The 26689-nt window shown below is 43.8% G+C and overlaps 1 protein-coding gene across 5 annotated transcripts in view; it reads right to left on the bottom strand.

Moving 5' to 3' along the window:
* Nucleotides 1-26689, bottom strand: part of DHX32 (DEAH-box helicase 32 (putative)) — a 60868-nt gene that overhangs the window by 25179 nt on the left and 9000 nt on the right. For 3 of the 5 annotated variants that reach the window (XM_075215988.1, XM_075215985.1, XM_075215986.1), the window contains exons 2-6: nt 25655-25741; nt 24978-25375; nt 9863-10056; nt 3702-4074; nt 1155-1400 (exon numbers count right to left, since the gene is read on the bottom strand). In XM_075215988.1, the coding sequence (XP_075072089.1) occupies nt 1155-1400; nt 3702-4074; nt 9863-10056; nt 24978-25268 (1104 nt within the window). In that variant the 5' untranslated portion in view covers nt 25269-25375; nt 25655-25741. The remainder of the gene's footprint in view (nt 1-1154; nt 1401-3701; nt 4075-9862; nt 10057-24977; nt 25376-25654; nt 25742-26689) is intronic. The other 2 variants (XM_075215987.1, XM_075215989.1) reach the window with 2 other exon arrangements.

Consider the following 26689-nt stretch of genomic DNA (forward strand, 5'->3'; position numbering starts at 1 on the left):
TTACCTCTCAGCGGGAGAAATGTTAATTCGTGCATGTTACAGTGAGGATTGTTATATGACCATTTTCCATAGGGATCAATTATCCATGTTACAGCTGGTTAACGCCTAACAGGTAAACACAAAAGTATCAACATAGCACGGTGGCCTAGTGGTTAGCACTTCTGCCTCACAGCACTGGGGTCATGAGTTCAATTCCCGACCATGGCCTTATCTGTGTGGAGTTTGTATGTTCTCCCCGTGTTTACGTGGGTTTTCTCTGGGTGCTCCGGTTTCCTCCCAAACTCCAAATACATACTAGTAGGTTAATTGGCTGCTATTAAATTGCCCTTAGTCTCTCTCGGTCTGTGTGTGTGTATGTTAGGGTATTTAGATTGCAAGCTCCAATGGGGCAGGGACTGATGTGAATGAGTTCACTGTACAGCGCTGCAGAATTATTGGCGCTATATATTCTGTAGCAAACCGCCCAGGATTGGTGTGTACAGTGAGTGAGATCAACTATCCCACCCCCCACTAAAACCCTTCTTTTCTTATAGGGCCAGAAAAACAAAAACTGTGCCATGGAAACCCCTCCGGACAAAGGGCAGGGGGGAGGGGATAATTCTATTGACCCTCCCATGCACGGCCACGACTGTAGCAATTTCAAATTTGCAAACTTAAATGTTATGCCGCTTGGATGGTAGCATAGCTTTAAGGAAAAAAAAAAAAAAAAAAAAAAGATCAGGCTTATCCAATTTATAGATGGTGCTACTTGTTTGGATAAAAGTGAAAAAAAAAATAGATTTTGTACAGACACTGAACTGTGTTTACCATATGGCCAATTAGGTGCCTTACTGTTAATTTCAATTTTTATTCCCCAGTTTTACAACCCGACTCTTTACTATATAATTAGTAGATGTTGTACAAGCCAAAAAATGAAGTATTCTGAAAGGTATAGAACTCCTATAAGGATTACTCTTCAGAACGTCAGTCTGAGCAACAGAGCGATGGTCATGGCAGGGAACCCATGAGGATTTAGGGAATAGAAGACAATATTTGTACAGTGCACATGAAAGCTCTGGCTGGCTACACTTTAATCAGCCGTTATTTAGGAGGGACTGGGCTGAGAGATTTGTTTTGGGAGCAGCAATAGGAAAAGGATAAAGTGCTGTATTTACCTTCCTCTTCTCCACTCCAACATCAATGACAAAGCGGACGTTGCTCATCCAGATCAAGGACTCGCCAAGGCTGGTCGTTAACACCACTTTCCTCCTGTTGTCGTTGGAACCGTATTCCAGCCCCTCGTACGGCATGTAATGGGGGAGACTCTGATGAGGGTAGAGAGCGATGGGAAGCAATTCACCCAGCTCTGGATTCATGTGCAAGGCTTCCTGGTGGATCATTTCATAGGCCTTCCCTATGTCCTGAAAGTAATGAAACACACACTAAGAAAATAGATCATACAAACAGATTCTGTTGTCCAGTGTGATTTCTTGGGGGACACTGAATCATATACTGCTACAGGATTCACAGCCACCCAATTCAGAATGTTTCTCTCTTTACTTCACTCCACTATGGGGTATATTTACTAAACTGCGGGTGTGAAAAAGTGGAGATGTTGCCCTTAGCAACCAATCAGATTCTAGCTGTCATTTTGTAGAATGTAGTAAATAAATAACTCATTGGTTGCCATGGGCAACATCTCCACTTTTTCAAACCCACAGTTTAGTAAATATACTCCCTAGGTCTTGATGACATAGTCAGCCCAAGCTACGGCCAGAGCAGGTAACAGCCTGATGTATTTCTAGACGTCATATGAATTCAGCGTCCATGTAACGTAATAACTATTAGAATGTGTTTGGTAATCATGGAATGTAACGTACTTAGCACTTTGTCTCCTCCCATTGTTTGACATCAGCAAATGTTTTACATTGGCTCCTCCCATCAGTAGAAGATGGCTGCCAAGGAGCACAAGTACAGCTTGGGCCGGCGGTAGTAAATGTCTGGGGCAAACGCAGGATTTGTAGAGGGGGGTTTCCACACCACGCCACCAGTGGGCGTGACCAGCATGCATGGGGGCGTCGCTATAATTTTAGTTAGTGCTTGGCTGCTCTCCAACTCTTCCTATCCCCATAATATACATGGACAATGCTGCGTGCACTACTGTTAGGTGCACGCAGCTCTCCCTTTTCAAGCAGAGCCGTGTCAAGCACGGTCCAGTCACCTCAATTATACAGTGCTCCAGGCTTAGAGGGGGGTTTCCAGGCACTAGGAACCCCCCCCCCTCGGTTTGCCTATGAATGTCACACAAGTAAAATGTCTTTCTAGGATTTATAGATTTGGAGTCAGCACGTGTAGATCCACAGTGTCTCCAGAACAGATTTACACGGTAATTACGTCTCATTTAGTCTCTTTCACCATTATATCTATAATTTCTTTATTATATCCATTTCCCTGGCTCAGGCTATAGACGGACATATTAAGCCAACGTGCAAATTTTGTATGTGTTTTGCTTTACTTTTTAACAAATGTGGTAGACAAATGGGGCATAGCAATCCAAAATCTTATCTCAACAGGAAATTAAAAAAAAAAAAAAATTAATCAAGATTGAAAAAACCTGTCTGCAGCATTGAACTGCGTGTGTGGCCATTGACTAACACATCCTACAGGTCCCCTTAAGTTTAATTTGTTTGGCCTGTACACCGAACTACCAGTTGGTTGGTTACTGGGCCAAACGATCTCTACAGTTGCCGATTCTGTAGCGTTTTAGTTTCAATACAGCAATCGATCATCTAAAGCACACGAAAAGTGACGATGAGGCCGAGGGAGAGAAGATACACCTATGGTAGCGGCAATCCAATTGATTTTACAATTAACGCATACAGGACCAATTTGTATCTGCAACAGGCTCACACACAGCAGACAAGTCTTATTATTAAGTCCAAATGGAAACTTTCAGTGAGGGGCGATCTGCAGCCAGTCACAGCTTTATCTAGAATCAGCCCTTAACTAGAGCAGGTGACCAAGGCAGATTACCTTGACAGACACCACATGACAGGTGAAATCACCCATTGGTGTTGAGAGGTGGCGAGATACTACAGTATATGTACTGGAATCTCTGAATAAACCAACAATATAAACAATTTCTAAGAAATTAGTGATATCCTGTGGATACCATGGGAAAGAAACTTTTGCATTATTTTAATGGCCACCAGCAAATGTGCATGTACTGACAGCTCAAATGTAGCCATATACAGAATAAAAATAATTGAGAAAAGTGAATAGGATGTGGGATCTAACCCCATCTCAATAAAGAGTCTTCATACACACCACTTATGTTTATCTCGTAAGTAAACAGCGGCAACACCTAGCTACACCATTTTTTATTTATTTCAATAGAGCATATATATACCAAAATACCTTCGTAAGAGTCAGTCAGTCATTCTGCTATGTTTTTTTAAGCCTTTTTATGTTTTCCACACTATAAAACTTTATGCACGACAAGCAGACATACCCAGAACCCTTTGCACATAGCTTTCCGGAGAACGTGGCACTGAAAGTGTTGGAAACCTTTTAGAGATGGCACAATAACCTGCTCTGGCAAACTCTGTACTGTGTCGACATCAATTAACGTCTATTTATTTAGCTCACTGTAAATGTTTTCTGGAAAGCAGGAGTCAAATCACTGAAAGCAAAGAAAGTGCCCAGAACTCACACCCACTTACTTGCTCACAAGCCAGGAATACAACAATGTCTCCTTTCTCTCCGGAGTGATGGATCTCCAACAGAAGCCTTATAGCTGCAAGGAAAGAGTCCCTCTGAACGCCTGAGGTGTAGACCACTTCTGCGGAGTATGTGCCTTCCGCCTCAACCAGGGGAACGTTTCCAAAGTAGGAGACTAATTTACTGGACAGCTCGGGACAGGCGATTATCACGACTTTCAGTTCTGGCCTAGACAACAGGATGTCTTTGAGGAAAGCGAGGAGAACGTCCGTCGACACTGAGCGTTCGTAAACATCGTCGATAATGACCACTCCGTAACAGGACAAGAGAGGACTGGACATCATCTCTCTCAGTAACATCTCATCTGTGCAATATCTGCAACAAACGCGCACAGAATCAGCACATGGCTCCCATCTCTACACACGTGAATTTGGAAATTTAGCATAAACAAAAAAACAATATAGATAAAAAATCAATTTTAATGAAAGTGCATATGCCTTTACCGTATAATGCTTATAATATACAGTTTTAAACGAAAACTTATTGGTAAAAACGGTTTTAATGGTCTCGATAAGTTTGAAAATAAATGGCGCAGTGTGAGGTCGCTGCCCCTGAAATTAGTTGGACAGCTGTCCTAGATTTTTCAGTTTGTGTTTACGCCTTAATAAAACAACTAGTTAGCGGCACTGAATGGAGGTTATTTCTTCAAAAACAGGGGTCCTGACAGGGGCATTTATTAACAAAAAGACATTATTTTGTCTTACGACACTCCTGCTCAGGATGAGGTGGCAGCCATGTTTATTTTTAGAGTATTCACTACCTACATACAATAGACAGTGATTATGTGAACTGAACCATTCTTAAGCCTATCAATTTACTACAACCAGCGACATAATGAAGTCACACAGCGGGAATGGTTCTTGGAAAAATCAGGGACAATGAACAAGGGCACTTGTTATACAGTCTCTGCAGATCCATACACTATTATTGTATCTGTATTGTTAGTGTAATGGGGAGTATAGAATTTCCCACCATCATAAATCATACAGGAGAGTGGTGTCACACTTTTTGTCAGAGCACCGGGACACACAGCAACGTGCAGATTAGAGATTTTTGAGGGAAGCTGTTTCAGTTTGCACTTGGCACTTCCTGAGTAATCAGACGGCAACATTCCAATAGAGATTGAATTGACAGCTTTCATGTTTGGGGCTCTCATGAGGTAAAAACTTTCCCGAACATGACTGCTGAATCTAAGTTTCAGTACAAGCCCAGTGTCCGTGCACAGCAATGGCTACCACACCTTTACTTGTACAACGTCCTGTCATGTAGTCATGTGAACGATACCTGCTTTTAAAACACAGCGGTTAGCTTTGCTGCCTCATAGCGCTGGGGTCATGGGTTCAATTCCAACCCGGGCCCAATCTGTGTGGAGTTTGTATGTTCTCCCTGTGTTTATGCGGATTTCCTCCGGTTTGCTCCCACATTCCAAAAACTTACTATAGGGTTCATTTTTGTCAGAATCCAATTAACCAATGTGCGAGTCCATGAGGTAAGAAATGTAGATTGTAAGCTCCACTCTGGCAGGGTCGGATGTAAATTATATACATATCTGTAAAGTGCAGTGTATTATGCAGGGCGCCAAGAAGAATTCAGGGCCCGGGTACAACAAATTCATGGGGCCCCCCCTCATAGTCAAGTAAGCCCCAAAATTTTTTTGCGACGCCTTACGGCGGCGCAAAAAAAATTTGGTGTATGGTCATACATTCAGGGGCGTGGCTAGCCAAACGACGGTGCAAATTTTTGGGGAGGTGTGGTCATGCATTTGGGGGCGTGGCAAACGTGCCATTGGGGCGTGGCTAACATCAAAACCACTAGGCTCTCAATTCGCCGGGGCGTCACATATGTTCAAGCACTCCTGACTTTCAGGACATCTACCACCACAGTGTAGTATACAAACAATGCAGTGTGTACACAAACAGTTCAGTCTTGGCCTACACCTTACATTGGGCACAACATTCACCAAAAATTGGTATTGTCCCTACTAGAATCACAACATTTCACACACTGTGCTGCTCTCTCCTACCTGTTCTTCTCACTTTCTCCACCTGTGGCTGCTGCTTTCTTTAGTTGCGGCTTGTCCGGATCCAGAAATGTTAAAGGACCTATTTTGAAAAAAAAATGGCTGCATTTAGAAAATTACAGCCAGCCCCGGCGTTAAATCAATAGCACCCACGATTAATAATTAGGCCTTCCTCCAGCCCCAACATTAAAATAATACTATTCACATTTAATAAATAAACCTATTTCCCTTCCTGCAAACAGCCCCAGCAATACCTATTTCTTGCAACCATCACTGCCATTAAATAATTCATAGTCACATTTAATAAATAGACCTCATTCTCCCTAACCTCACCCCAAGATTCAATAGCCCCCAAACCACCCCATCTTAAATTAATAGTCCCCACTATTAAATTGCCTCAGTATCACCCTACAAACAAAATAGCGCCCATTAATTAGCCGCCACCTACCTCACACACACTACATTGCAACAAGTCCCCTGTGCCATCACACACACATTACTGTGCCCCTTCTTCACAACTACACTGTGCCCCCTTATACTCACACTGCGCCCTCCATGCTGCTTTTCCCCCTTCTTTTTTACTTTGTGCCCCTCTCCCACTTTTTTTATTCCTCTGTTCCTCTCTCCCACTTTTTTCCCTCCTCTGTTCCTCTCTCCCCAATCTGTTTTCCTCCCCTTGCCTCTCCGTTTCTTTACTTACCTTTTGTCAACTTCTTTCTTTTCTTTTCTGCTCTTCTGTCTCCTCTTCTGTCTTCTTTCTTCATGCTGTGTCCTGGCTGCGGCGCTCCTCACTGACTGACAGGTGTGACTTGATGACGTCACGCCCGGCAGTCAGTGTGAATGGAGGAGAGGAGGGACACGGTGCCGCGCGATCACGTGAGTATTGGGTTTTTGTTTGTTTTTTTTCTTCCAGCTCCTCCCACCAACGAATACCCCCCCCGGGAAAAAAAATAAAAAAAGTTTAAAAAAAATATCGCAAAAGAGAAAAATAAAAAATAAATAAAATTAAATTAGCAGCGAGGGCCCGGCCCGGGCCCCCTGGCATGGCCGGGCCAGGGTAAACTGTACCCGCTCTCCCCCCTCTCGGCGGCCCTGGTATTATGTAAGCGATACATAAAGAACTATCAATAAACAGACTTGAGGCAGTACACGCCTAATAACACTTCTGCCTCTCAGCACTGGGGTCATGAGTTTAATTCCCGACCATGGCCTTATCTCTGGGGAGTTTGTATGTTCTCCCAGTGTTTGCGTGGGTTTCATCCGGGTGCTCCCGTTTCCTCCCACACTCTACAAACATACTGGTAGGTTAATTGGCTGCTATCAAAATTGACCTTAGTCTGTGTGTGTGTGTGTGTCTATATTAGGGAATTTAGACTGTAAGCTCCAGTGGGGCAGGGACTGATGTGAGTTAGTTCTCTGTACAGCGCTACGGAATTAGTGGCGCTATATAAATAAATGATGATCTGACAGTCTTTTTATGAACTCACAGTGCAAAGTGTACCGCGACGACTATGAGCAAACGTTACACTGCGGTGCTTTAGTAAATAGCCACATGTACATTTTAATTTCCATCGGGATGAAGTTGTGCAGCTACATTTTAATTCGGCCACTTCCAGTCTGAAGATTTCAGTTTACAAGCCGGCAACAAAGGACTTTGTACCTTGACAGCGTGATCTAATAAAATTCTGCTCCCGTGGCTGTTTTCTTTTGCTGAAATGTTAAAGAACTCGTTATCTAAAAACTTAGTTGTCTTTAAAAAGGTTTCACAATTTTACAACGCCTTGTCACAGAAAGCCAGAGACAAAATGAAATGCAACCTCGTGACCCTGCAGTCACTTACCTTCGTCTCTCTCTTATAACGTGACATTTACAAAAAGCCAGCCAAGACACATATCGGAGAAATACTAGACAGGGCAAGGCAATTATGTCAATACGGATAACATAACAAGCTCATCTTCTATGGGAAATGTTACACTTTATTCCTATTAGTGAAATATAGTAAATAATTCACTTAATTTATACCTAAACGGTCTTTGGTTCAGTAGAATTTTTCAAACGAAAAAGGATGAATCAGCCTTCATCTTTATAGAATACATTTAAACATTAATAGAACTTAACCTGAAATATAAATCTTTTAAAGCATTGAAGGGAAAGGTGAGCGGAACAGTTTTGCTATTCCTCAAATCTTATTATCCATAAGTTGCTCACTGCATACTACTATATTTTGGTGAAAATTTGTCCCACACAATGTTAATGCTATAAGCAATCTATTTCTAAGGGGCATATTCAATTGTCCCAAAGTTCCGCGGAGTTAAAACTATTATAGTTAATACGGTAAAATCTAGCTGGATTTCAGCTCGCGGCTCAGGGAGCTGCGAGCTGAAATCCAGCGAGTATTTTACCGTATTAACGGATTTTCCGCGTAATTTTCGGCAATCCCGCTGACAATTGAATATGCCCATAAATGTCACATTTTTACATTGTGGAATTTTATTTTCTTGCAGAACATTTAGCACGCAGTATATTCATGTGTGTAATGCATGTATGAGATCAGCAGCCAACAGGGACTGCTGGTCCTTGTAGTGCAATTTTTGAGGCTCTTGGGTACGTCCTGGTAAGCTAGCTCTCAATTTAAAAACACATGAATATAGGTGAACAATATAGGGGCTTCCGCTGTTTAGCGTTAGGAGCACTCGATAGCTGGAGCATCGTGACGGGGTGGATCATATATTATAAGACTTCTGCATTTTCTGTACAAACAGAATAGAAGCTCTTTTACTGGTTCACTGCAGTGTGCTGGGGGAGGATTGTGTGCGTTTTATTAATAAGAATGAATAAATTGCTTGTATGAATCAAGCTTTAGTTCTACCTTAATGCTCTCCTTACCAAAATGCTGAATACTACAGTGACAAGCTGGTCCCACATGGGACGGATGTCACTGGGACAGCTGTTGCTCATTTGCACCAAATCTGCAATAAATTGACCAGTACATGGGGTACCACGGACTTAGAGATGATGTTCACTGGCCCCTGTGTTTTGGTTTTGGATCTGGATTAAGTTTGTGTTTCGGTTCCCTATTTTTTTTTTTTTTCTAAAATTCCCATAATTTTACTTTTTGTTTGTTCCGACATTATTACTAACCTCAATAACATTAAATTTTTGTCAAGTGACAAGAACACTGCTACCCCTCCTGTTTCTGTATGAGCAATGGCTCTGAGCAAGGGAACTGGAGACTGGAGAGTGACAAGAACACTGCTACCCGTTTCTGTGTGAGCAATGTCACTGGAGACTGGAGAGTGACAAGAACACTGCTACCCCTGTTTCTGTGTGAGCAATGTCACTGGAGACTGGAGAGTGACAAGAACACGGCTACCCCTGTTTCTGTGTGAGCAATGTCACTGGAGAGTGACAAGAACACTGCTACCCCTGTTTCTGTGTGAGCAATGGTGCTGGATCTCCTGGGGAGGGAGGTACTTATGGAATCCAAAACCCGCGAGATCCAACAACACAACGATGACGTTTTGCCTCGATTCAGATCTGAGGACGCGCAAAAGTACAGAGCCTGCTCGTAAGCCTACTCGGATCCCCTAAGTTCAGATGGGCTCGGTTTTCTGAAAACCGAGCCCACTCTTCTATGGAATTTGGAAAGTGATGATGATTACATATACTGTATTCAAATATATAGCAGAGGGGAACAAGATGCTAATACACTACAATGACATATTACATTTTATATACTTTATGCCGATACTGATCTAGGAATTAATAAAATGTGGATGTGGAGTGCATTAGCATTTTATGGCAATATCTTGTTTTAAAAGTCAATTTTCCCATATATCATAAAGAGCCAGAATACATTTTTACAGATCTGTTATTGCTAATTGCTGCAATGTTTACATTGGCTCCTGAGTATCCTGTTTGATAGATTGGACACACTTTTCTCAGTGCGCCCATCATTGACTCTTGCCGTTCTGTCTCAGTGATTTGCTGACCGTAAAGCTTTTTCCCCGTCCAGCTTTTCTGGGCAGTATGAACTGACAGCTGTACAAGATCAGAGGGATTAAATGGAAGCAGTGCACGAACCTTAAGATTGTCTCGTTTGTACAACAGTTCTCAAAAGGCACAACATAACCGACTTCATGTCCGATGTTGACATCCATTTCATCCGCCACTCTCATGGCGAGCCAAACGGCAGTCTGTTTCTGCACCTGGGTGCACACCACCGTCCCGTGCCGATTGTGAACGGACAGGCAGAACTCCGCGCACCACTGAGGAATCTGCAAAGTGAAGGAAAAGAGATATGTACAATATAACGTCAAGACCCCCCCCCCCCCCCAGCTGCACCAGGGTTAAACAGCATCTTCCTACAACAATTGTTCCATTCTAAATGACTGGCCGGTGACAACTGAACAGGGAAATAAAGGAATATTCACTGGCAGGTCACAACAGATGGCTGGGCCAGGAATATATTACATGGTCAGAGAACAGACAGACATGAACGCAGGAATACGCTCTCACCGAGACCTGGGGGGGGCAAAGTACACAACTAAGAAGGTGACAGGTCTAAACTGAAGGGAGCTTGGGAGGGATGTCATGTCTAGACACACGTCAGGAGCTTTATACCACAAAACCAGGATATGAAGGACGGAGGGGATATAAACTGCAAGAAACACACCAGCATTTAAAAACAAGGACATATTTTATTGGACGTCTTTCAGAAAACTTCAGCTGGAGTCACAAAAGTGGAGTTTTACCTACGAAATAGCTTTAAAAGGTGACTGACTACTTTCTGAGCACCGTATTCTATTCATGATTTCTGACGTCCCTGGGATAAATAGCGGCAGCAGAAAATGCAAGTCGACGCTTAAAACTGCGACAGTTACATTGGCGGCATTAAGGGGGCAATAAGAGAACCCACCGGCTGTCTAATATACAAAAAAAAAAAAATACTAGTTAAAAAAAATACTGATACAAAAAGAAAAAAAAAAAAATAGAAAAAAAGCGTGGGGGTGCTTGGTATAATCACTATTAACCTTGGCAGCGCTATAGTTCATGAATGGGAAATTCACAGGTGAGGGACATCAGCCATCGCTCAGCCTGTAGCCATGATGATGGAACCTATAAACTCACTACAAGCTAGTGCCTCATGTCCCAGTAAAGTCCCCTTATCCTATTGAGCTGATAGACTTTGTGCAGACAGATATAGTTCCGTTTCCGGCCTTCTAAATTGTCGCTTAGCAAGTCACACTGTGCAAATATAAACAGAGACCGTGCAAATACTTTTGTTTCATCCACACTCGCTCAGCAAACACCAGAGAGGTATCAACAGAGAGCGACTCTACTGTACAGTCACTCATTGCAAATTCAAGACTGCTATGGGATATTTAAAGGAAAGCTACCAACAAGATGCAATTTATTACATGCTGTGTAAAAGTCACTATAGGTCAACTTAATTTATTTGATCAGTAACACACACAAGGGGACAAGAGGAAGAGACAGCATCCAATCAGGTGCCTGCTTTCATTTTCTATGCTGCACTAAAAAAACTTAAGTTAGAATCATTAGGAGATTTTTATAAAAAAAAAAAAAAAAAAAAAAAAAAAAAAAAGTCCTGAATACAATGTTCCATAGTTGCCTACTCTCCAGGAATGTCCCCAGGAGACTCCTAAACTTTTGGGAATTCTCACGGACTCCCGGGAGAGCAGGGCAACCTCCCGCATCCTGCCCACTTTGTTGGTGAGGGCGGGATTAAATCAGTCATACTGCCCCCACCCCTTGCTATAATAGGCCAAATTTGGTATAGTTTGGCAGAGGAGCGGGGCCTAATGAAGAGTTTCATGTGGTCACGCCCCCATGATGCTGCAGGGGTGTGGACGCCTCATCCCAGGAGGGGTGATCTTCAAAAGGTGGCAAGTAAGCAATGTTCATTCCAGTGTTCTGTTATTAGTATTTGTCGTTATATTAGTCAGTCTTGGAAGACTGAACAATATATATCCAACAATATCTTTAATAGGAAGAGCATCATTCTGCTTACTTTTACATATCGGAGACAAATATTCAGGTACTAGTCTTCATCATACTTGCCATCTCTCCCTGAATATCAGTGAGACTCCCTGAAATAGGGGTGATCTCCCTCACAACCTGAAGAGTCTGGCATTCTCCCTGATGCTGAGCCAGTACAAGACGTGGTTGGCTTCACCATATGTGGCATGATGACACCGTTCAGAAATTGTGTCCTATGTCCATGTATTGATGCCTATGGAGGTGGCCATTTTCATGGAGACCAAGATTTAATCAAAGACTGACAGGTAAGACAACATGACTTCAGTAATGGAGACAGAAATGTAAAAGACACTTCAGTCTCTAGAGATTCATTAGCTGCTTTTCTTTAACACATAGTTGAACCAGGAGGGCAACCTCCTGGTTCTCACCCCCGCAATAGATAAGTGACGGGGGCGGGGCTTAATGACGCAAAATTGCATAATCTTAGCCCCGCACCCTGCTGTAATTGGCCCAAATTGTGACAATCGTTTAGGGGGTGTGGCCAAAATTATGAAATTGGTCAAACCCCGCCCCGCACGCCCACCTCCCCCGGGATCTCCCTGAAGCCAACGAGTGGGCACACTATGGAAGCAGCCAATTTGTGTACTAAACTAAACTTCAGTCTATCAACTGCTTAGTATCTAGTGTCTGTGTATGTTACATAGGCATTTAGATTGCTTCATGTGAAACTAGATTGAAATATAGTTCTTCAAACAGGTACACTACATGTGCTTCTGACCTTGTCGTAGTCATACTGGTCTAGTACTTTAACCATCATCTCCACCTCTCTTGGGCACATTGGATTTGCTCTTTGCTCTTCTTGAGCATCTCCATCCCCCACCTTAACTTTTTCAACATTTTTTGGCCCTTCCAGCACCATCTCTGACTCAGTCTCCGTCTCCATTGCTGCAACCGCTGACACCTTCTCCTCACCCGCAACCCCCGCTGACACCTTCTCCTCACCGCAACCCCCGCTGACACCTTCTCCTCACCAGCAACCCCCACTGACACCTTCTCCTCAACCGCAACCCCCGCTGACACCTTCTCCTCACCCGCAACCCCCGCTGACACCTTCTCCTCACCAGCAACCCCCGCTGACACCTTCTCCTCACCCGCAACCCCCGCTGACACCTTCTCCTCACCCGCAACCCCCGCTGACACCTTCTCCTCACCCGCAACCCCCGCTGACACCTTCTCCTCACCCGCAACCCCCGCTGACACCTTCTCCTCACCCGCAACCCCCGCTGACACCTTCTCCTCACCCGCAACCCCCGCTGACACCTTCTCCTCACCGCAACCCCCGCTGACACCTTCTCCTCAACGCAACCCCCACTGACACCTTCTCCTCACCAGCAACCCCCACTGACACCTTCTCCTCACCCGCAACCCCCACTGACACCTTCTCCTCACCCGCAACCCCCGCTGACACCTTCTCCTCACCCGCAACCCCCACTGACACCTTCTCCTCACCCGCAACCCCCACTGACACCTTCTCCTCACCAGCAACCCCCACTGACACCTTCTCCTCACCCGCAACCCCCACTGACACCTTCTCCTCACCCGCAACCCCCGCTGACACCTTCTCCTCACCAGCAACCCCCACTGACACCTTCTCCTCACCCGCAACCCCCACTGACACCTTCTTCTCACCAGCAACCCCCGCTGACACCTTCTCCTCACCAGCAACCCCCGCTGACACCTTCTCCTCACCAGCAACCCCCACTGACACCTTCTCCTCACCGCAACCCCCGCTGACACCTTCTCCTCACCCGCAACCCCCTCTGACACCTTCTACTCACTCGCCATCTTCTCACGCTCCTCGGCGCCAGACAGGCTCCTGTCATTTTATACACTCAGACATGGGCGTTCGTTTCTGCTGTGGACCAATCAGCGATGATGCCCGCAGAGAATGGAGCATTCCATTACATACAAAGGGATTTTATTATTAGGGAATAATTATTGCATTGCACTTTACCAGTTAAATGATTTTTCTAAATTTTATGTAAACTTCTATTTTATAGGAAAGAATGAAGAGACAGTGTTGCCTTCTCGTTTTATGCGGCTTTGGGTGTTAACTATAGTGAAAGCTCTGCCCCTTTATGCTAATGTCTTTGGTATATTGTTACATGCTCCGCAAATGATGCTGCAGTGTGTACGAAATTAAAATTATTGCTCACGACAAAACGGCTGTAAAAAGTCGCTAACGGGACAGCCGCTCTTCCCTTTATCGTCTAAAATAAGGCTAGTGGGTATGCAGTCCATGGACCGAGCGATCGGACCATCGATCGGATGTAAAAATCGATCGGCATAAAAAGTTGGTGAATTGTGGAAAATTCTGTAGTGTGTACCCAGCTTAAGAAACAGAAACACTCTAAACTCACACAGTTAAACAAAAACATGTTTCAAACAACAAAGTTTTATTTCGACACGATCTCATTCCATATTCCTTTTACAGTTCGCAGTACACACAAAGAATCTTGCAGAATTGCTATGAATTACAATGAAGAGGTATTACCATATGGCTGATTATTGTCCAATACCAATATAAAAGCATAAACAGTGAAATAAAAGCCTCAAGCCAGTAACAACAATGACGCAAACATCTTCATTTTATAATACTATCGTTTTAGCGGCCTCAGAGATTTCTAAATACTTTTCGGGACATGCAAGGAAGCACGTAATGTTTATGCAAATGATCAACAATTCCTATTGGCTGGGATAGTGCAATCCATGTAAATATAAGGGCAGATCAATTTATAAGTAAAACAAAAGATATAATTTGATTAAAAACACCATTTTGAGAGACCACAACCTATATTAAAAGCTGCTGCTGGAAATATTAACGTACACATATGTACAAGTTCCTGGAACCTGTTCAAAATAGTTATATACAGTATATCACAAACAAATAAGCTGATGGCAATAGCCATCTGAACATTCTGTAAGTGCACTGAAGGTACCCACCCACTAAGATGCCAAAGCAGAACTTAATACATATTTGTGAATGATACAAACTGTCTTTTCACACATGTACATTTCCATCACTAACAAAAATAGAAGTTAAAGGCCTTTTACATGTCCATCCTATGTAACCAATGTAGACCATACACAGTAAGACAAATTGTACAGATTTACACATTGTTTTTGAGAATCAAACTTATATATCATGATTGACAGTGCGCTCGCTGGGCGAACGCACCAATGGGGCCCTATAAAGATTTGACCCTTTAGCCTGACCACCAAACAGACCCATCAATTAAGTTTGGGTACACACGTGGAAAATCAGGTTGGCCGAATACCTCCGCACATATGGCCAGGGGGGGGTCATCGCCTATCAATTTTAAAAGAGTAAAAACATTGTCAGAATACGCTATTTTTTTTACTCAACATGCTACCTAAACGCTTATCCATTCTCTCATCTCCCGTCTTGTCTATTGCAACCTCCTGCTATCTGGCATTCCTGACTCCCATGTATCCACACTTCAATCTACCCTAAATGCTGCTGCAAGACTGATCTTCCTCTCTCACCGCTCCACATCTGCTGCACCACTTTGCAAATCCCTACACTGGCTCCCTGCGTCCTTCAGAATCCAATTCAAATTACTCACATTAACCTAAAAAGCCCTCATCAACAACACCCCTTCATACATACCAAATCTCATATAAAAACAATCTCCCTCCCACCCTCTTAGATCCACCTCTGACCTGCGCCTCTCGTCTGATAACCACCTCTCACTCCCACCAAGACTTCTCCCGTGCTGCTCCTCACTTATGGAATTCCCTACCACACTCATTCAGACTTTTCCACAGCAAATCTTTAGATACTCTTTGAAAAACCATCTCCTTTTTAGAGTTGACCTTATAGTCAACACTATTCACACTAATGCACCCTCACATCTGTCCCAATCTCCACTCTGAGCCACACTCGCTCCTCTTGTTTCAGCTGTGCCCTCTTCCACTTAGAATGTAAGTTCTCTAATGAGCAGGGTCCTCCATACCCTTTGTTTTCATGTCTGCATTTATTTTGTCTGCATTGAATGTCCCTGTATTACATATGTCCTGCTTTCCCTACTGTATGGCGCTGCGAAGCCTTACAAATCTACGATAATAATAATAAAGGGCATTAGCAGCCAATTTCCATTGCAATCTGGTGAAACTGAACTGTTACATTCCAAATTGTACTGTGTGGGACCAGCATTACTCATATATATATATATATATATATACACACACACATACACGTGTTAGCGGTTAGCTTTGCTGCCTCATAGCGCTGGGGTCATGGGTTCAATTCCAACCCGGGCGCAATCTGTGTGGAGTTTGTATGTTCTCCCTGTGTTTATGCGGATTTCCTCCGGTTTGCTCCCACATTCCAAAAACTTACTATAGGGTTCATTTTTGTCAGAATCCAATTAACCAATGTGCGAGTCCATGAGGTAAGAAATGTAGATTGTAAGCTCCACTCTGGCAGGGTCGGATGTAAATTATATACATATCTGTAAAGTGCAGTGTAATATGTAAGCGATACATAAAGAACTATCAATAAACAGACTTGAGGCAGTACACGCCTAATAACACTTCTGCCTCTCAGCACTGGGGTCATGAGTTCAATTCCCGACCATGGTCTTATCTGTGTGTAGTTTGTATGTTCTCCCCATGTTTGCGTAGATTTCCTCCGGTTGCTCCGGTTTCCTCCCACACTCCACAAACATACTGGTAGGTTAATTGGCTGCTAACAAATTGACGTGTGTGTTAGGGAATGTAAGCCAAATGGGGCAGGGACTGATGTGAGTGAATTCTCTGTATAGCGCTGCGGAATTAGTGGCGCTATATAAATAAATGGTGATGATAGATATCTATATATCTCATAAATCCATCTATTCACATTATCATGAAACTACATAAAGTTTGTTAATTTGAAGCTTTTGTTTGATCAGTTGGCATTTGAGGTTTACAGAGCCTTTAACATTTATTGGGTAATCTGTATCCAAAATTTAATTCCAGACATACAGAAAGACTGTCAGTGGGTGGCACAGATGCTGTTAGTTCCATAAACTCAGGAAGGTGTAACTACTGCCATGTAATCCCATGAAAGAGGAAATGACAGTATGATTGCAGCAGCTGCTGTGCAGCGTTCCTACTGTAGTGATAGAAGATGTCACCTCATGCTGAGCAGGTAAGACATGCTGCAGAGTACAGCTCTCTCTCATACAGAGAAACCTCTCTTACACCGGCACAGAGCACTGTACTCACAGCCTGCAAATGTGTTACCAATCCTGTGCTGTAGCCATGTGTGGGAGAGGCACAGAAGAAGGAATAGTTAACCCAATATAAGATCTGTGTTTATTCTGCTAGATAGAGGACCCGTTCACACCTATCTGCTGTTAGTATGTGAAAAGCTCATTAATAAGCGCATTAAGAATAGGAGGAATAGGGGTCAATGGTTCTCACCACTGCATATTAATGCAGATTTTAGAAGGAGGAACAACGTATTTCTCATGCGTTAAATAGAAATAGATTGTACTGGTAAAAGCGCAGAGCTTCCTATTCCTGTACAGTTTGTAGCAACAACAATGGAGGTCATAATAGGTTTGACCACCTCTGCCATAGGTAGGAGTCTAATAAGATTAATGACCCCCAAAAAGCAGCTAAAAATTCAGCACTAAGGGCATACTATTCCTAAATTTGTTTAGTTTGGAAAAGACAGAGGAGCAACCTCTACTGAGTAAATGACCCCAGAATCACTATCATGCTGGAGGGATATCAAATTGCACATAGGAGAGTGCTGTGCCAATAAGCCCATAGATCTCTCCAGCCATTCAAAGGTTTAACAGAGAATAAGGGCAGTAGAAATGCACTTCTAATATAACATGGTATCATACAAGTAATTGGATCTGCAGGAATCACATCACTGCAGGTGACAACAGATCTCCTGTGGAGATCGACAGGCCAAGGTGGTAACGTGTGCTGGTGAATGGTGAATACAGGAATTACACTGGTAATACATCAAAAGTATTCAACTACAGATATGCATACAAAAGAGAATAGTTATTACACATGACTATAATGAAAAAAAAAATTATTATGTAACCCCCTGTCACTGTGTGTAGTGTGGGGTGCAAAGGGTACACAGTGCACCTCCTTCTCAAACCCTGGCTAGCTGATGGGCATGGGTGTAAATGATCAGGGGGTCCCTGCACATGCAGGTGTTTCTCTGTAGTTAGTGGGACACAGGTAATGTCACTTTGGTGCAGTGTAATAGAAGTCACAATAATTTGGGCGCCAGACCATCTCTATAACAAACTGAACCTTTATTTACACTCTTCCTCCAGCACGATAATCATAATGGTTGCAGAATATATACATCTCCTTACTCTCTCCAGCACAGTTCTTAATGAGAAATACGAATATGGTTGCAAATATCTTATCACTCCTCCTGCACAGTTCTTAATGTTATCCAGATGTTAAATAACATAATTTACATGTCTCTTGCACTCCATACTCACTGCAGATCACCCTTTCTGCAGGGGCACATGCATGGATGCTAATAGGCAGGCAGCCTCTCCTCCATGCAGCTCTGACACACTCTGTGTACCTCTCAACTGCAGCTCATCCCTCCTCTGCGGGGATAATGTCTCCTGTGCTCTGACACGTCACTCTGTGTACTCTCAGCCTCAGGATCTGACACTACAGCTACCAGGCCTCTTGTAGCAGCCCTCACTCCAGGGCCTCTTCCATGCGAAGTGTCCCCCTCTCTCTTGGGTTATCTTTAGTGCATGGAGTTCTCCCCCTCATCCAGGGCACACATTCCTTGCCCTGGCTCAGTCACCATGCTCAGACAGCCAGGCAATGCTGGGGGAGCCTGGGAGCTTCCACCCCAGGTCCCCAGCTACAACTCTCCTCTTCTGTGTCCCCTCTCTCTCTCTCTCTCTCCCTCTATATCCTTTCCCCCTTGCTGACAGCCCCTCCTTCCTCTCCCTCAGTCTCCAGGCTGGGCTGGGTTATCCCCATGGTAACCTGTTTATGTAACTTTTCATAAACTATTAGCTTACCCTCTAGGTGACCCCTCCTGAATTCACAGAAGTACAGGTTTAACTAAAACACCACTAGGGGGGTGTTACATTCTCCCCCGATTAGCTGGGCACCCCAAACTACACCTAATGGGGCTGCCTAGCTAATCTCACTCACACCTAACTCACATATGACCACACACATGTAAACTCTTCTACATCACTATTGCATGAAAAATCACAGTGTAAAGTGAATACATACATAGCAATACAATGGCAGTATCAATATAAAACACATTTCACATTGCATACCCCACAACACCCCCAATGGATGTAAACATGTGAGTCACAGGTGTCCTGTTTTCTTTCAATGTACATTTAAATATGGCTTTATGCCAAAGCAATGTAGCACCTGCCCATGCCTGCCCATGTCTCCCCCCTCCTGGGTCAAAAAGAGACAGGTGGCTCTCGTGGGCCCCTCCCAACAAATACATCTCCCCCAAGTCACATCTCAGCAATATATGCAGGGGTGGCATTTGACCAGCGGGGTTGCCTTCCCCCCTTTCTCTCCAACGTGGACGATCTGCCTTTCTTTGCTCCCCCTAATCCTCCGGAAGGGCAATATACAGACGTCACTTGCACAATCTGCCTCTCTTTGCTTCCCCAAATCCTCAGGAAAGGCAATATACAGACTGCATTATAATTACACCTCACACGTTGAACCTTTTCTTCTTTTGCTTCCCACTCAGCTGGGTTAAGTGGCACTACAAGTCTCAGCAACAAGCACACTGCTGCTCCATATACTGTCCCGGACAGAACTACTCAGCAAACAGCTTGCTTCACCTTCTCCTCATTACCCTTGGTCTCCTGGGCACCTAGAGACGGTCAGACATGGTGTCCCAAGGGTGTTACTCCGGCTGGGCACACTGCACTCAGTCCCTGTGTCCTGCAAGCACTTTCTCCATCTGTTGTGCTCGAGCCCCACGTTGGGCGCCATTATGTAACCCCCTGTCACTGTGTGTAGTGTGGGGTGCAAAGGGTACACAGTGCACCTCCTTCTCAAACCCTGGCTAGCTGATGGGCATGGGTGTAAATGATCAGGGGGTCCCTGCACATGCAGGTGTTTCTCTGTAGTTAGTGGGACACAGGTAATGTCACTTTGGTGCAGTGTAATAGAAGTCACAATAATTTGGGCGCCAGACCATCTCTATAACAAACTGAACCTTTATTTACACTCTTCCTCCAGCACGATAATCATAATGGTTGCAGAATATATACATCTCCTTACTCTCTCCAGCACAGTTCTTAATGAGAAATACGAATATGGTTGCAAATATCTTATCACTCCTCCTGCACAGTTCTTAATGTTATCCAGATGTTAAATAACATAATTTACATGTCTCTTGCACTCCATACTCACTGCAGATCACCCTTTCTGCAGGGGCACATGCATGGATGCTAATAGGCAGGCAGCTTCTCCTCCATGCAGCTCTGACACACTCTGTGTACCTCTCAACTGCAGCTCATCCCTCCTCTGCGGGGATAATGTCTCCTGTGCTCTGACACGTCACTCTGTGTACTCTCAGCCTCAGGATCTGACACTACAGCTACCAGGCCTCTTGTAGCAGCCCTCACTCCAGGGCCTCTTCCATGCGAAGTGTCCCCCTCTCTCTTGGGTTATCTTTAGTGCATGGAGTTCTCCCCTTCATCCAGGGCACACATTCCTTGCCCTGGCGCAGTCACCACGCTCAGACAGCCAGGCAATGCTGGGGGAGCCTGGGAGCTTCCACCCCAGGTCCCCAGCTACAACTCTCCTCTTCTGTGTCCCCTCTCTCTCTCTCTCTCTCCCTCTATATCCTTTCCCCCTTGCTGACAGCCCCTCCTTCCTCTCCCTCAGTCTCCAGGCTGGGCTGGGTTATCCCCATGGTAACCTGTTTATGTAACTTTTCATAAACTATTAGCTTACCCTCTAGGTGACCCCTCCTGAATTCACAGAAGTACAGGTTTAACTAAAACACCACTAGGGGGGTGTTACAATTATAATATATAAATATATAGCGATGACATCTACCAGCGCTATTGTGGTTACCTCATGTGAGTTACTACTGTGCTATTCAATTTGAATAAATTGACTATATTTTTACATTGCATTCTTTTTTGTTCAATCTTGTTCATTACCGCCACTGGATGAGGTTGTGACAGAGGAATTGCCTGATCTTATATATATGGTCTAAGAAAGCTCATGGTCTTGTGACTATCTGGTACGCAGTTTTTATTTTTCCTAGGGTTGCATGTTGCACCTGTGTGCTACATTAGTCACCTTTGGGTTTACTACCTGTTTTAGCACTCTGTCTCCTGGTGGAGGACTATCTCTGGTTTTTGGTGCAGTTTTATATATAACAATACTGCACTATGTTACTTTTTGTTCTGTTTTTTCTACATTGTCGCTATGTCTTATGGAGACTGAGAGGGACTACCTCTGAAGAGGAAACCTCCATATGATCTTTTACTTCTTGATTACATCTTTACGGTACGCAGTTATTACATCTTCCCCCACCATATTTTTGATATTACACATTGGGGCGCCCTACTTGTTTTTCTGTCGCAATTATATATATATATATATATATATATATATATACATACACACACACACAAAAAAGACATTGATCCTATGCACTCTACGCATCTGCCAATTTTGAGCGTATGGTCAGCACAATCACCCTGCGCATGTCCAGAACAGAGATGCAGCCATCAACGCAGCCCTGTCAGCCGCATTGTTCGTACGCAAAGGACACCTACTACAGCCTATGATTTCGGGGAGTGAACTGGGCAGGAATGGGCGTTTTGCAATAATCAATGTACAGTAGGGGCATGATAACGCAAGTGCATGCAGTCAAGTCCGAATTCAGCTCTGAGTGTCTAAAGGCTAGTTTAAGTCCCAATCAGAAGTGATGACAGTGTTGTATGCATGATATAACATGTCTTTGCAATCACGAGCAACTGAAAAAAATGTATTTTATGTTCAGTAGACATTAACAACATTCTAATAAATCTATTTCATGGGGGGCTGGGGAAAAGTTTTATCATTAATGCCTTTATTACTAACAGATGACAAAAAAAATATTGAATTAATTTTCCTGTGCGTTCTTTTGCGAATTTATAATCCACATTAGTATTGGACGTATCCTGCAGCATCTTGTGTAGTAGAGAAGAGCAGACCTACACCCAAAATCAGCAGCGCAAGTATACTGAGAGAAGTGTCTTGCTGAATTGGTGGGTACGGAAAGCCTAAATACGTGCGTAGAATACTGAACGCGGGTTGCGCTCAGAATATGCGCCGTGATGAACCAGGATATTTATATATATATTCTCCTGGAGGGGAGGAGAAGAATGGCTGCAAATATGATGCATACACACTTTTCAATATTACTCTGACTTTCCACAGCAGCTTTGTTGGAAAGATAAATGGCATTGAAAATTTCCTCCCCCCTTTTTAGAGACATTTAAAGGCACTTGATCGTATAACAAAAGAAGAAAAAAAAAAAGCTCCAACTGCAAAGCACATCGTGTCAGTTAGCTTGTACGGCAACACTGCCGAAACGTGCATCAATCCACCAGTTCACATAGGTTTCTACAGAACTGCTCTGTAGGTTAATTGGCTGCTATCAAAATTGGTGTGTGTGTGTGTGCGTGTGCGGAAATTTAGACTGTAAGCTCCAAATGGGCAGGGACTGATGTGAGTGCGTTCTCTGTACAGCGCTGCTTAATTACTGGCGCTGTATAAATTAATGATACTTACAGAGTGATGCAAGATAGAAAGCCATCTCCCTCCTAACTGCTCAACTTTCTAAAAAGTGTAAGAGGACATTTTGGAAATCTTTAATTTCACTTCAGGTATTTCATGAAGTGTTGCGTAAATAACAAATGGTATGTTGACTATCTTTATATGGGATTGTACATGAGGCAAGACGAGAACCTCAATTTCAGCTGGCACCAACCTCGCCTCTCCCCCCCGCGGGGCACTGGCTGTTCTGTAGTAACTGATTGCATGAAGGTGCACAGGGTGACGTGAGTGGAACACCCCTGTTAGTTAGACATACTTCCTCTTATGTTTCCCTTTGGAGACAGTTCCCTGTATGTCACCACTGTTACAGTAAGACATTGGGTTCCACAGACCTCAGTGTATAAGGAACAAAGCTAACAACTTCTTGTGTGGGACACAATCTACATGATGCTAGCGGCTCATTTCTGATACAATAGAGCTTTCTCCCTTGCTGTGCACTTTCAAATACTCCCACCACTTGGAAAGCATCATGCAACCAATAGGAAGTGGCGGTCATATGAGCACCAATTGTAGAAATAGTTAAAAGGCATAAACGCTGAAAAGAGAATTATGTTAATTCCTAACCTTGTAGACATTCCTTCCCCACGGCCAGCAATTAGCGGCACCAGCTTGAGGAAACAAGCGATTGATGGATTTCGAAAATGCATATTCAGATATCTGGCCAACACAAGGTCACTGGACACAGAACATGTATATGAAACGCTGTATTTGGCTGGACACCCAATGCAAACCCCAGAGATGTCCGTCATAACAACGCTGCTGGTTGACAGGTGATACCCAGACAGGTTGCAAATTTTGATAGTCAATTTAATAGTTTTATCTGCAGCCTTTACCTGGACCCAAAAAAATTGCTGATCCCGGTCAACATTTGCTCGAGATCATTTGTTGGCTGGGATGGCTGGTAAATCTGAACGGACAATGACGGCATCTCCACTCATATGTGGTCCATTACCTAAATGCGCACGTAGGCTATTTGGCTAACCAATAGATCTGTCAATCTGATCTGATCTTTCAGAATATGGCTACATCTGACAGATGCAGCCGCAAAGTGGTCAGATCAGATAGCTGGATTGGCCTGAGTAGGAGACGTTCTGCAGCGATGCTCACTTGCATATATGGAAAAGAAGTATGAACCCTAAATAAAACGCAAATGTATCTTTTAATGTCAACATTTACAGGGTATCTTTAACATTGTTTGGTTTATTTATTGCAAGAGTCCCCTTAAACTAACAGGTTACCTCCTCATCCCTATACAGCGGCAGGGGCAAAGGAAAGATAGAGGAGCGCATGACGGTCATATTAACCACAGAAGTACAACAAAATACTCACTTTAACAAACAAATAAACAAAAACACACACTAAACAGACCAGGGAACTCTTCCTTTTTTTTTTTACTATTCAGCTGGCCTTAAACTATGTGAAGTCTAGAACAATTTTTAATTTGACAAAATATTTTGAGGTCCAACAGAAGAGCCAATCAATACACGCAAGGCCATAGAGTTGGTGGGTGCTCTGTGGGCACCCTAGGCAGTAGTCCCCCCCCCCCCCACTGGTTCTTATCTTAGCACAGTAGTTCCCAAACTGTGCGCCTAGGCTCCCTGGGGTGCCTCGCCGATCTCACAGGGGTGCCTCGTCCAGGTAAGCAAGGCGGAGGACTAATTGGTAATTATTTTGGCTTAGGGGTGCCTTCAAAAAATTATGGAGACCCTAAGGATGCCTTGAACTGAAAAGTTTGGAATCCACTGCCTTAGCAGGTGGAAGGCGGCATCTTTTGCTCCTCTCACTGGGTGTGTGGCGTTGGGTTGTAACATCACATACCAGCGCCACACTCCCGCGCCTATCACAGATATGCAGCATTAGCGGCTGCACAGGAAAGGAGCTGCCACTTTGCGTCAGCGACCAGCGCTCAGTGTGGGGACACCACAGGGACGTTACAAACACTGAATCAGTGGCATAAGGTCACTCACTTGGCCTTTTAGGCGCCTCCTAAACTTTGGTGCACTAGTCGGCCTTCTACTTTCACCTAATGGTGGCAACAGCCTTGAAAGGCCCAAGCACTTCACTATGCCCAGTTGCACAGTAAGCTACTGGATTTAAAGAACTGACTACAAGTGCTTCTGATCAGTGTATCTAACCACCACCTCTCTTAATGATGAGTTACAAAATATGTAATATATATAAAATAAAATATGTAACCACTTTTTAACAATAAAAATAACAACAATAACATAGTGCAATAAACAAGGTTGCACAAAATAGCTTTGTACAGAGAGACACTCATTTAAACTGGACTACTTACTTGAGAACTCTTTCCGCACTTTGCCCCCCCTGACACCACCACAATCTGGTTCTGTAGTAGACTCTCCAGAAAGACATATTTGGTTTTCCAAACAGGAAGGTCTTCCCTCTGTTTCAGGAGTTGGTAAAACCGCGACGAATACGGCAAACCGTCAAACGGGTTTAGCTCCAAGTCGTCGAGCAGCCCTTCGTCAACGTCGCTGGAGTCGGACGCATCGAAGAAACAGTCCTTTCCCGGGGACACAGATAGCAAATCGTCGGCTTGTTCTGGAGTCCCAGGCAGAAAAGCCATTACCGGAGAGAGGGTAGGAGATTTCCCATGAATCCAGACACTTCAAATCTTATCCAACAAGGTTGCACCATCCGATTTCACAACTGAAGAACGGAGATTGCTCCACGCTGTCAACAAAGCCAGGTTACAAGCAGGTTAGTGTTGTGTAATAAGGACATTTCTGCTACAAATACACTTTTTAAAAATCACTTTCCAACAGTTCTCATTGCACTGTGTCCTAACTGCTGTTGTGTGGAGAATGATTAAGCAAAGAATGAGAAGGCCCGGCCCTCTCGTACACGTGTCTGGATCCTGATTGACTATGAGTACAAAGCAACAGCAGTGAGGTCATTGTGATTGTGGAGACGGTCATGTGGTGATCTAATCCCCAAAACAATAGAACTTACCATGCACTAGGGGAAGTGAAAAGGGTCTGACGGAGCCATGCCTTACTGGTCGCTACATCACATCTGCCATGTCAAAGATCATCAAAACTAGAATTAAAAAAAAAAAAAAAAAGAAAGAATTAAATAACGTGTGTTCCAGCTCTTGAGAACGGTTGACAAGAATGTTCATGTTCACTGCATACTTCAGTATAAACTAAAAGAAAGGCCTCAGATTTCACAGACATCAGTGACCTATACAGGAGTATATACACAAAGAGCGCATGAACCTAGCTATTTAATAAAAGGATAGAACAATGCTACAGAAACTGTATTCAAGTAAACCAGTTTTGTAAACTATTTCCTGTATAGCGAGCTATATGTGGCATGTGATTGTCACAATAATCGGGTGAATAACCTGTAGCGTGTACCTAGATTTAATCTATAAGCAGCAGTCTAATGAGCTATAATTATAATACATAATTGAGTTAAATATAAATGCATATAATAAAAAAAAAAAATCAGCTTTAGATAGTATCAGTAGCCTCCTAAGGAGCAGTTTTGCTTAAACTCCCTTTTAAACCTTTTCTATGTGATAAAGCCTGGCTAAGTGTTGTGTGGGAACACACGGGAAGATTACAATGAACAGAATCATCCTAAGCACAGCAGCTTGATCATACTCGTCTACTCTCCCGGAATTCCCGGGAGGCTCACGAATTTCGGGGAGTCCTCCTGGACTCCCGAAAGAGTAGGCAACCCCAGGGCCATCTTAACAACATTATGGGCCCCCGGTCAAAGCAGTGCACCGGGGCCCCTAGATATAGCTATAGATATATAGAGATAGAGATAGATAGATGTACTTGCTCAGTGACCCTTGTAGGTTTTTTTTGCAGGTTTTTTTCTTTTGCAGGATTATTTATTCTCATTAAGAGCTGTGCCTATGGGGCCCCCTTGCCCGTGGGGCCCCCGGGCAGCTGCCCCTCGTGCCCAATGGAAAAGATGGCCCTGGGCAACCCTCCCGGATCCTAAAAAATGGCAACATTCGCGGCATTGAATATC

The sequence above is a fragment of the Mixophyes fleayi genome, chromosome 6 (assembly GCF_038048845.1).
Source record: "Mixophyes fleayi isolate aMixFle1 chromosome 6, aMixFle1.hap1, whole genome shotgun sequence".
Lineage (NCBI taxonomy): Eukaryota > Metazoa > Chordata > Amphibia > Anura > Limnodynastidae > Mixophyes > Mixophyes fleayi.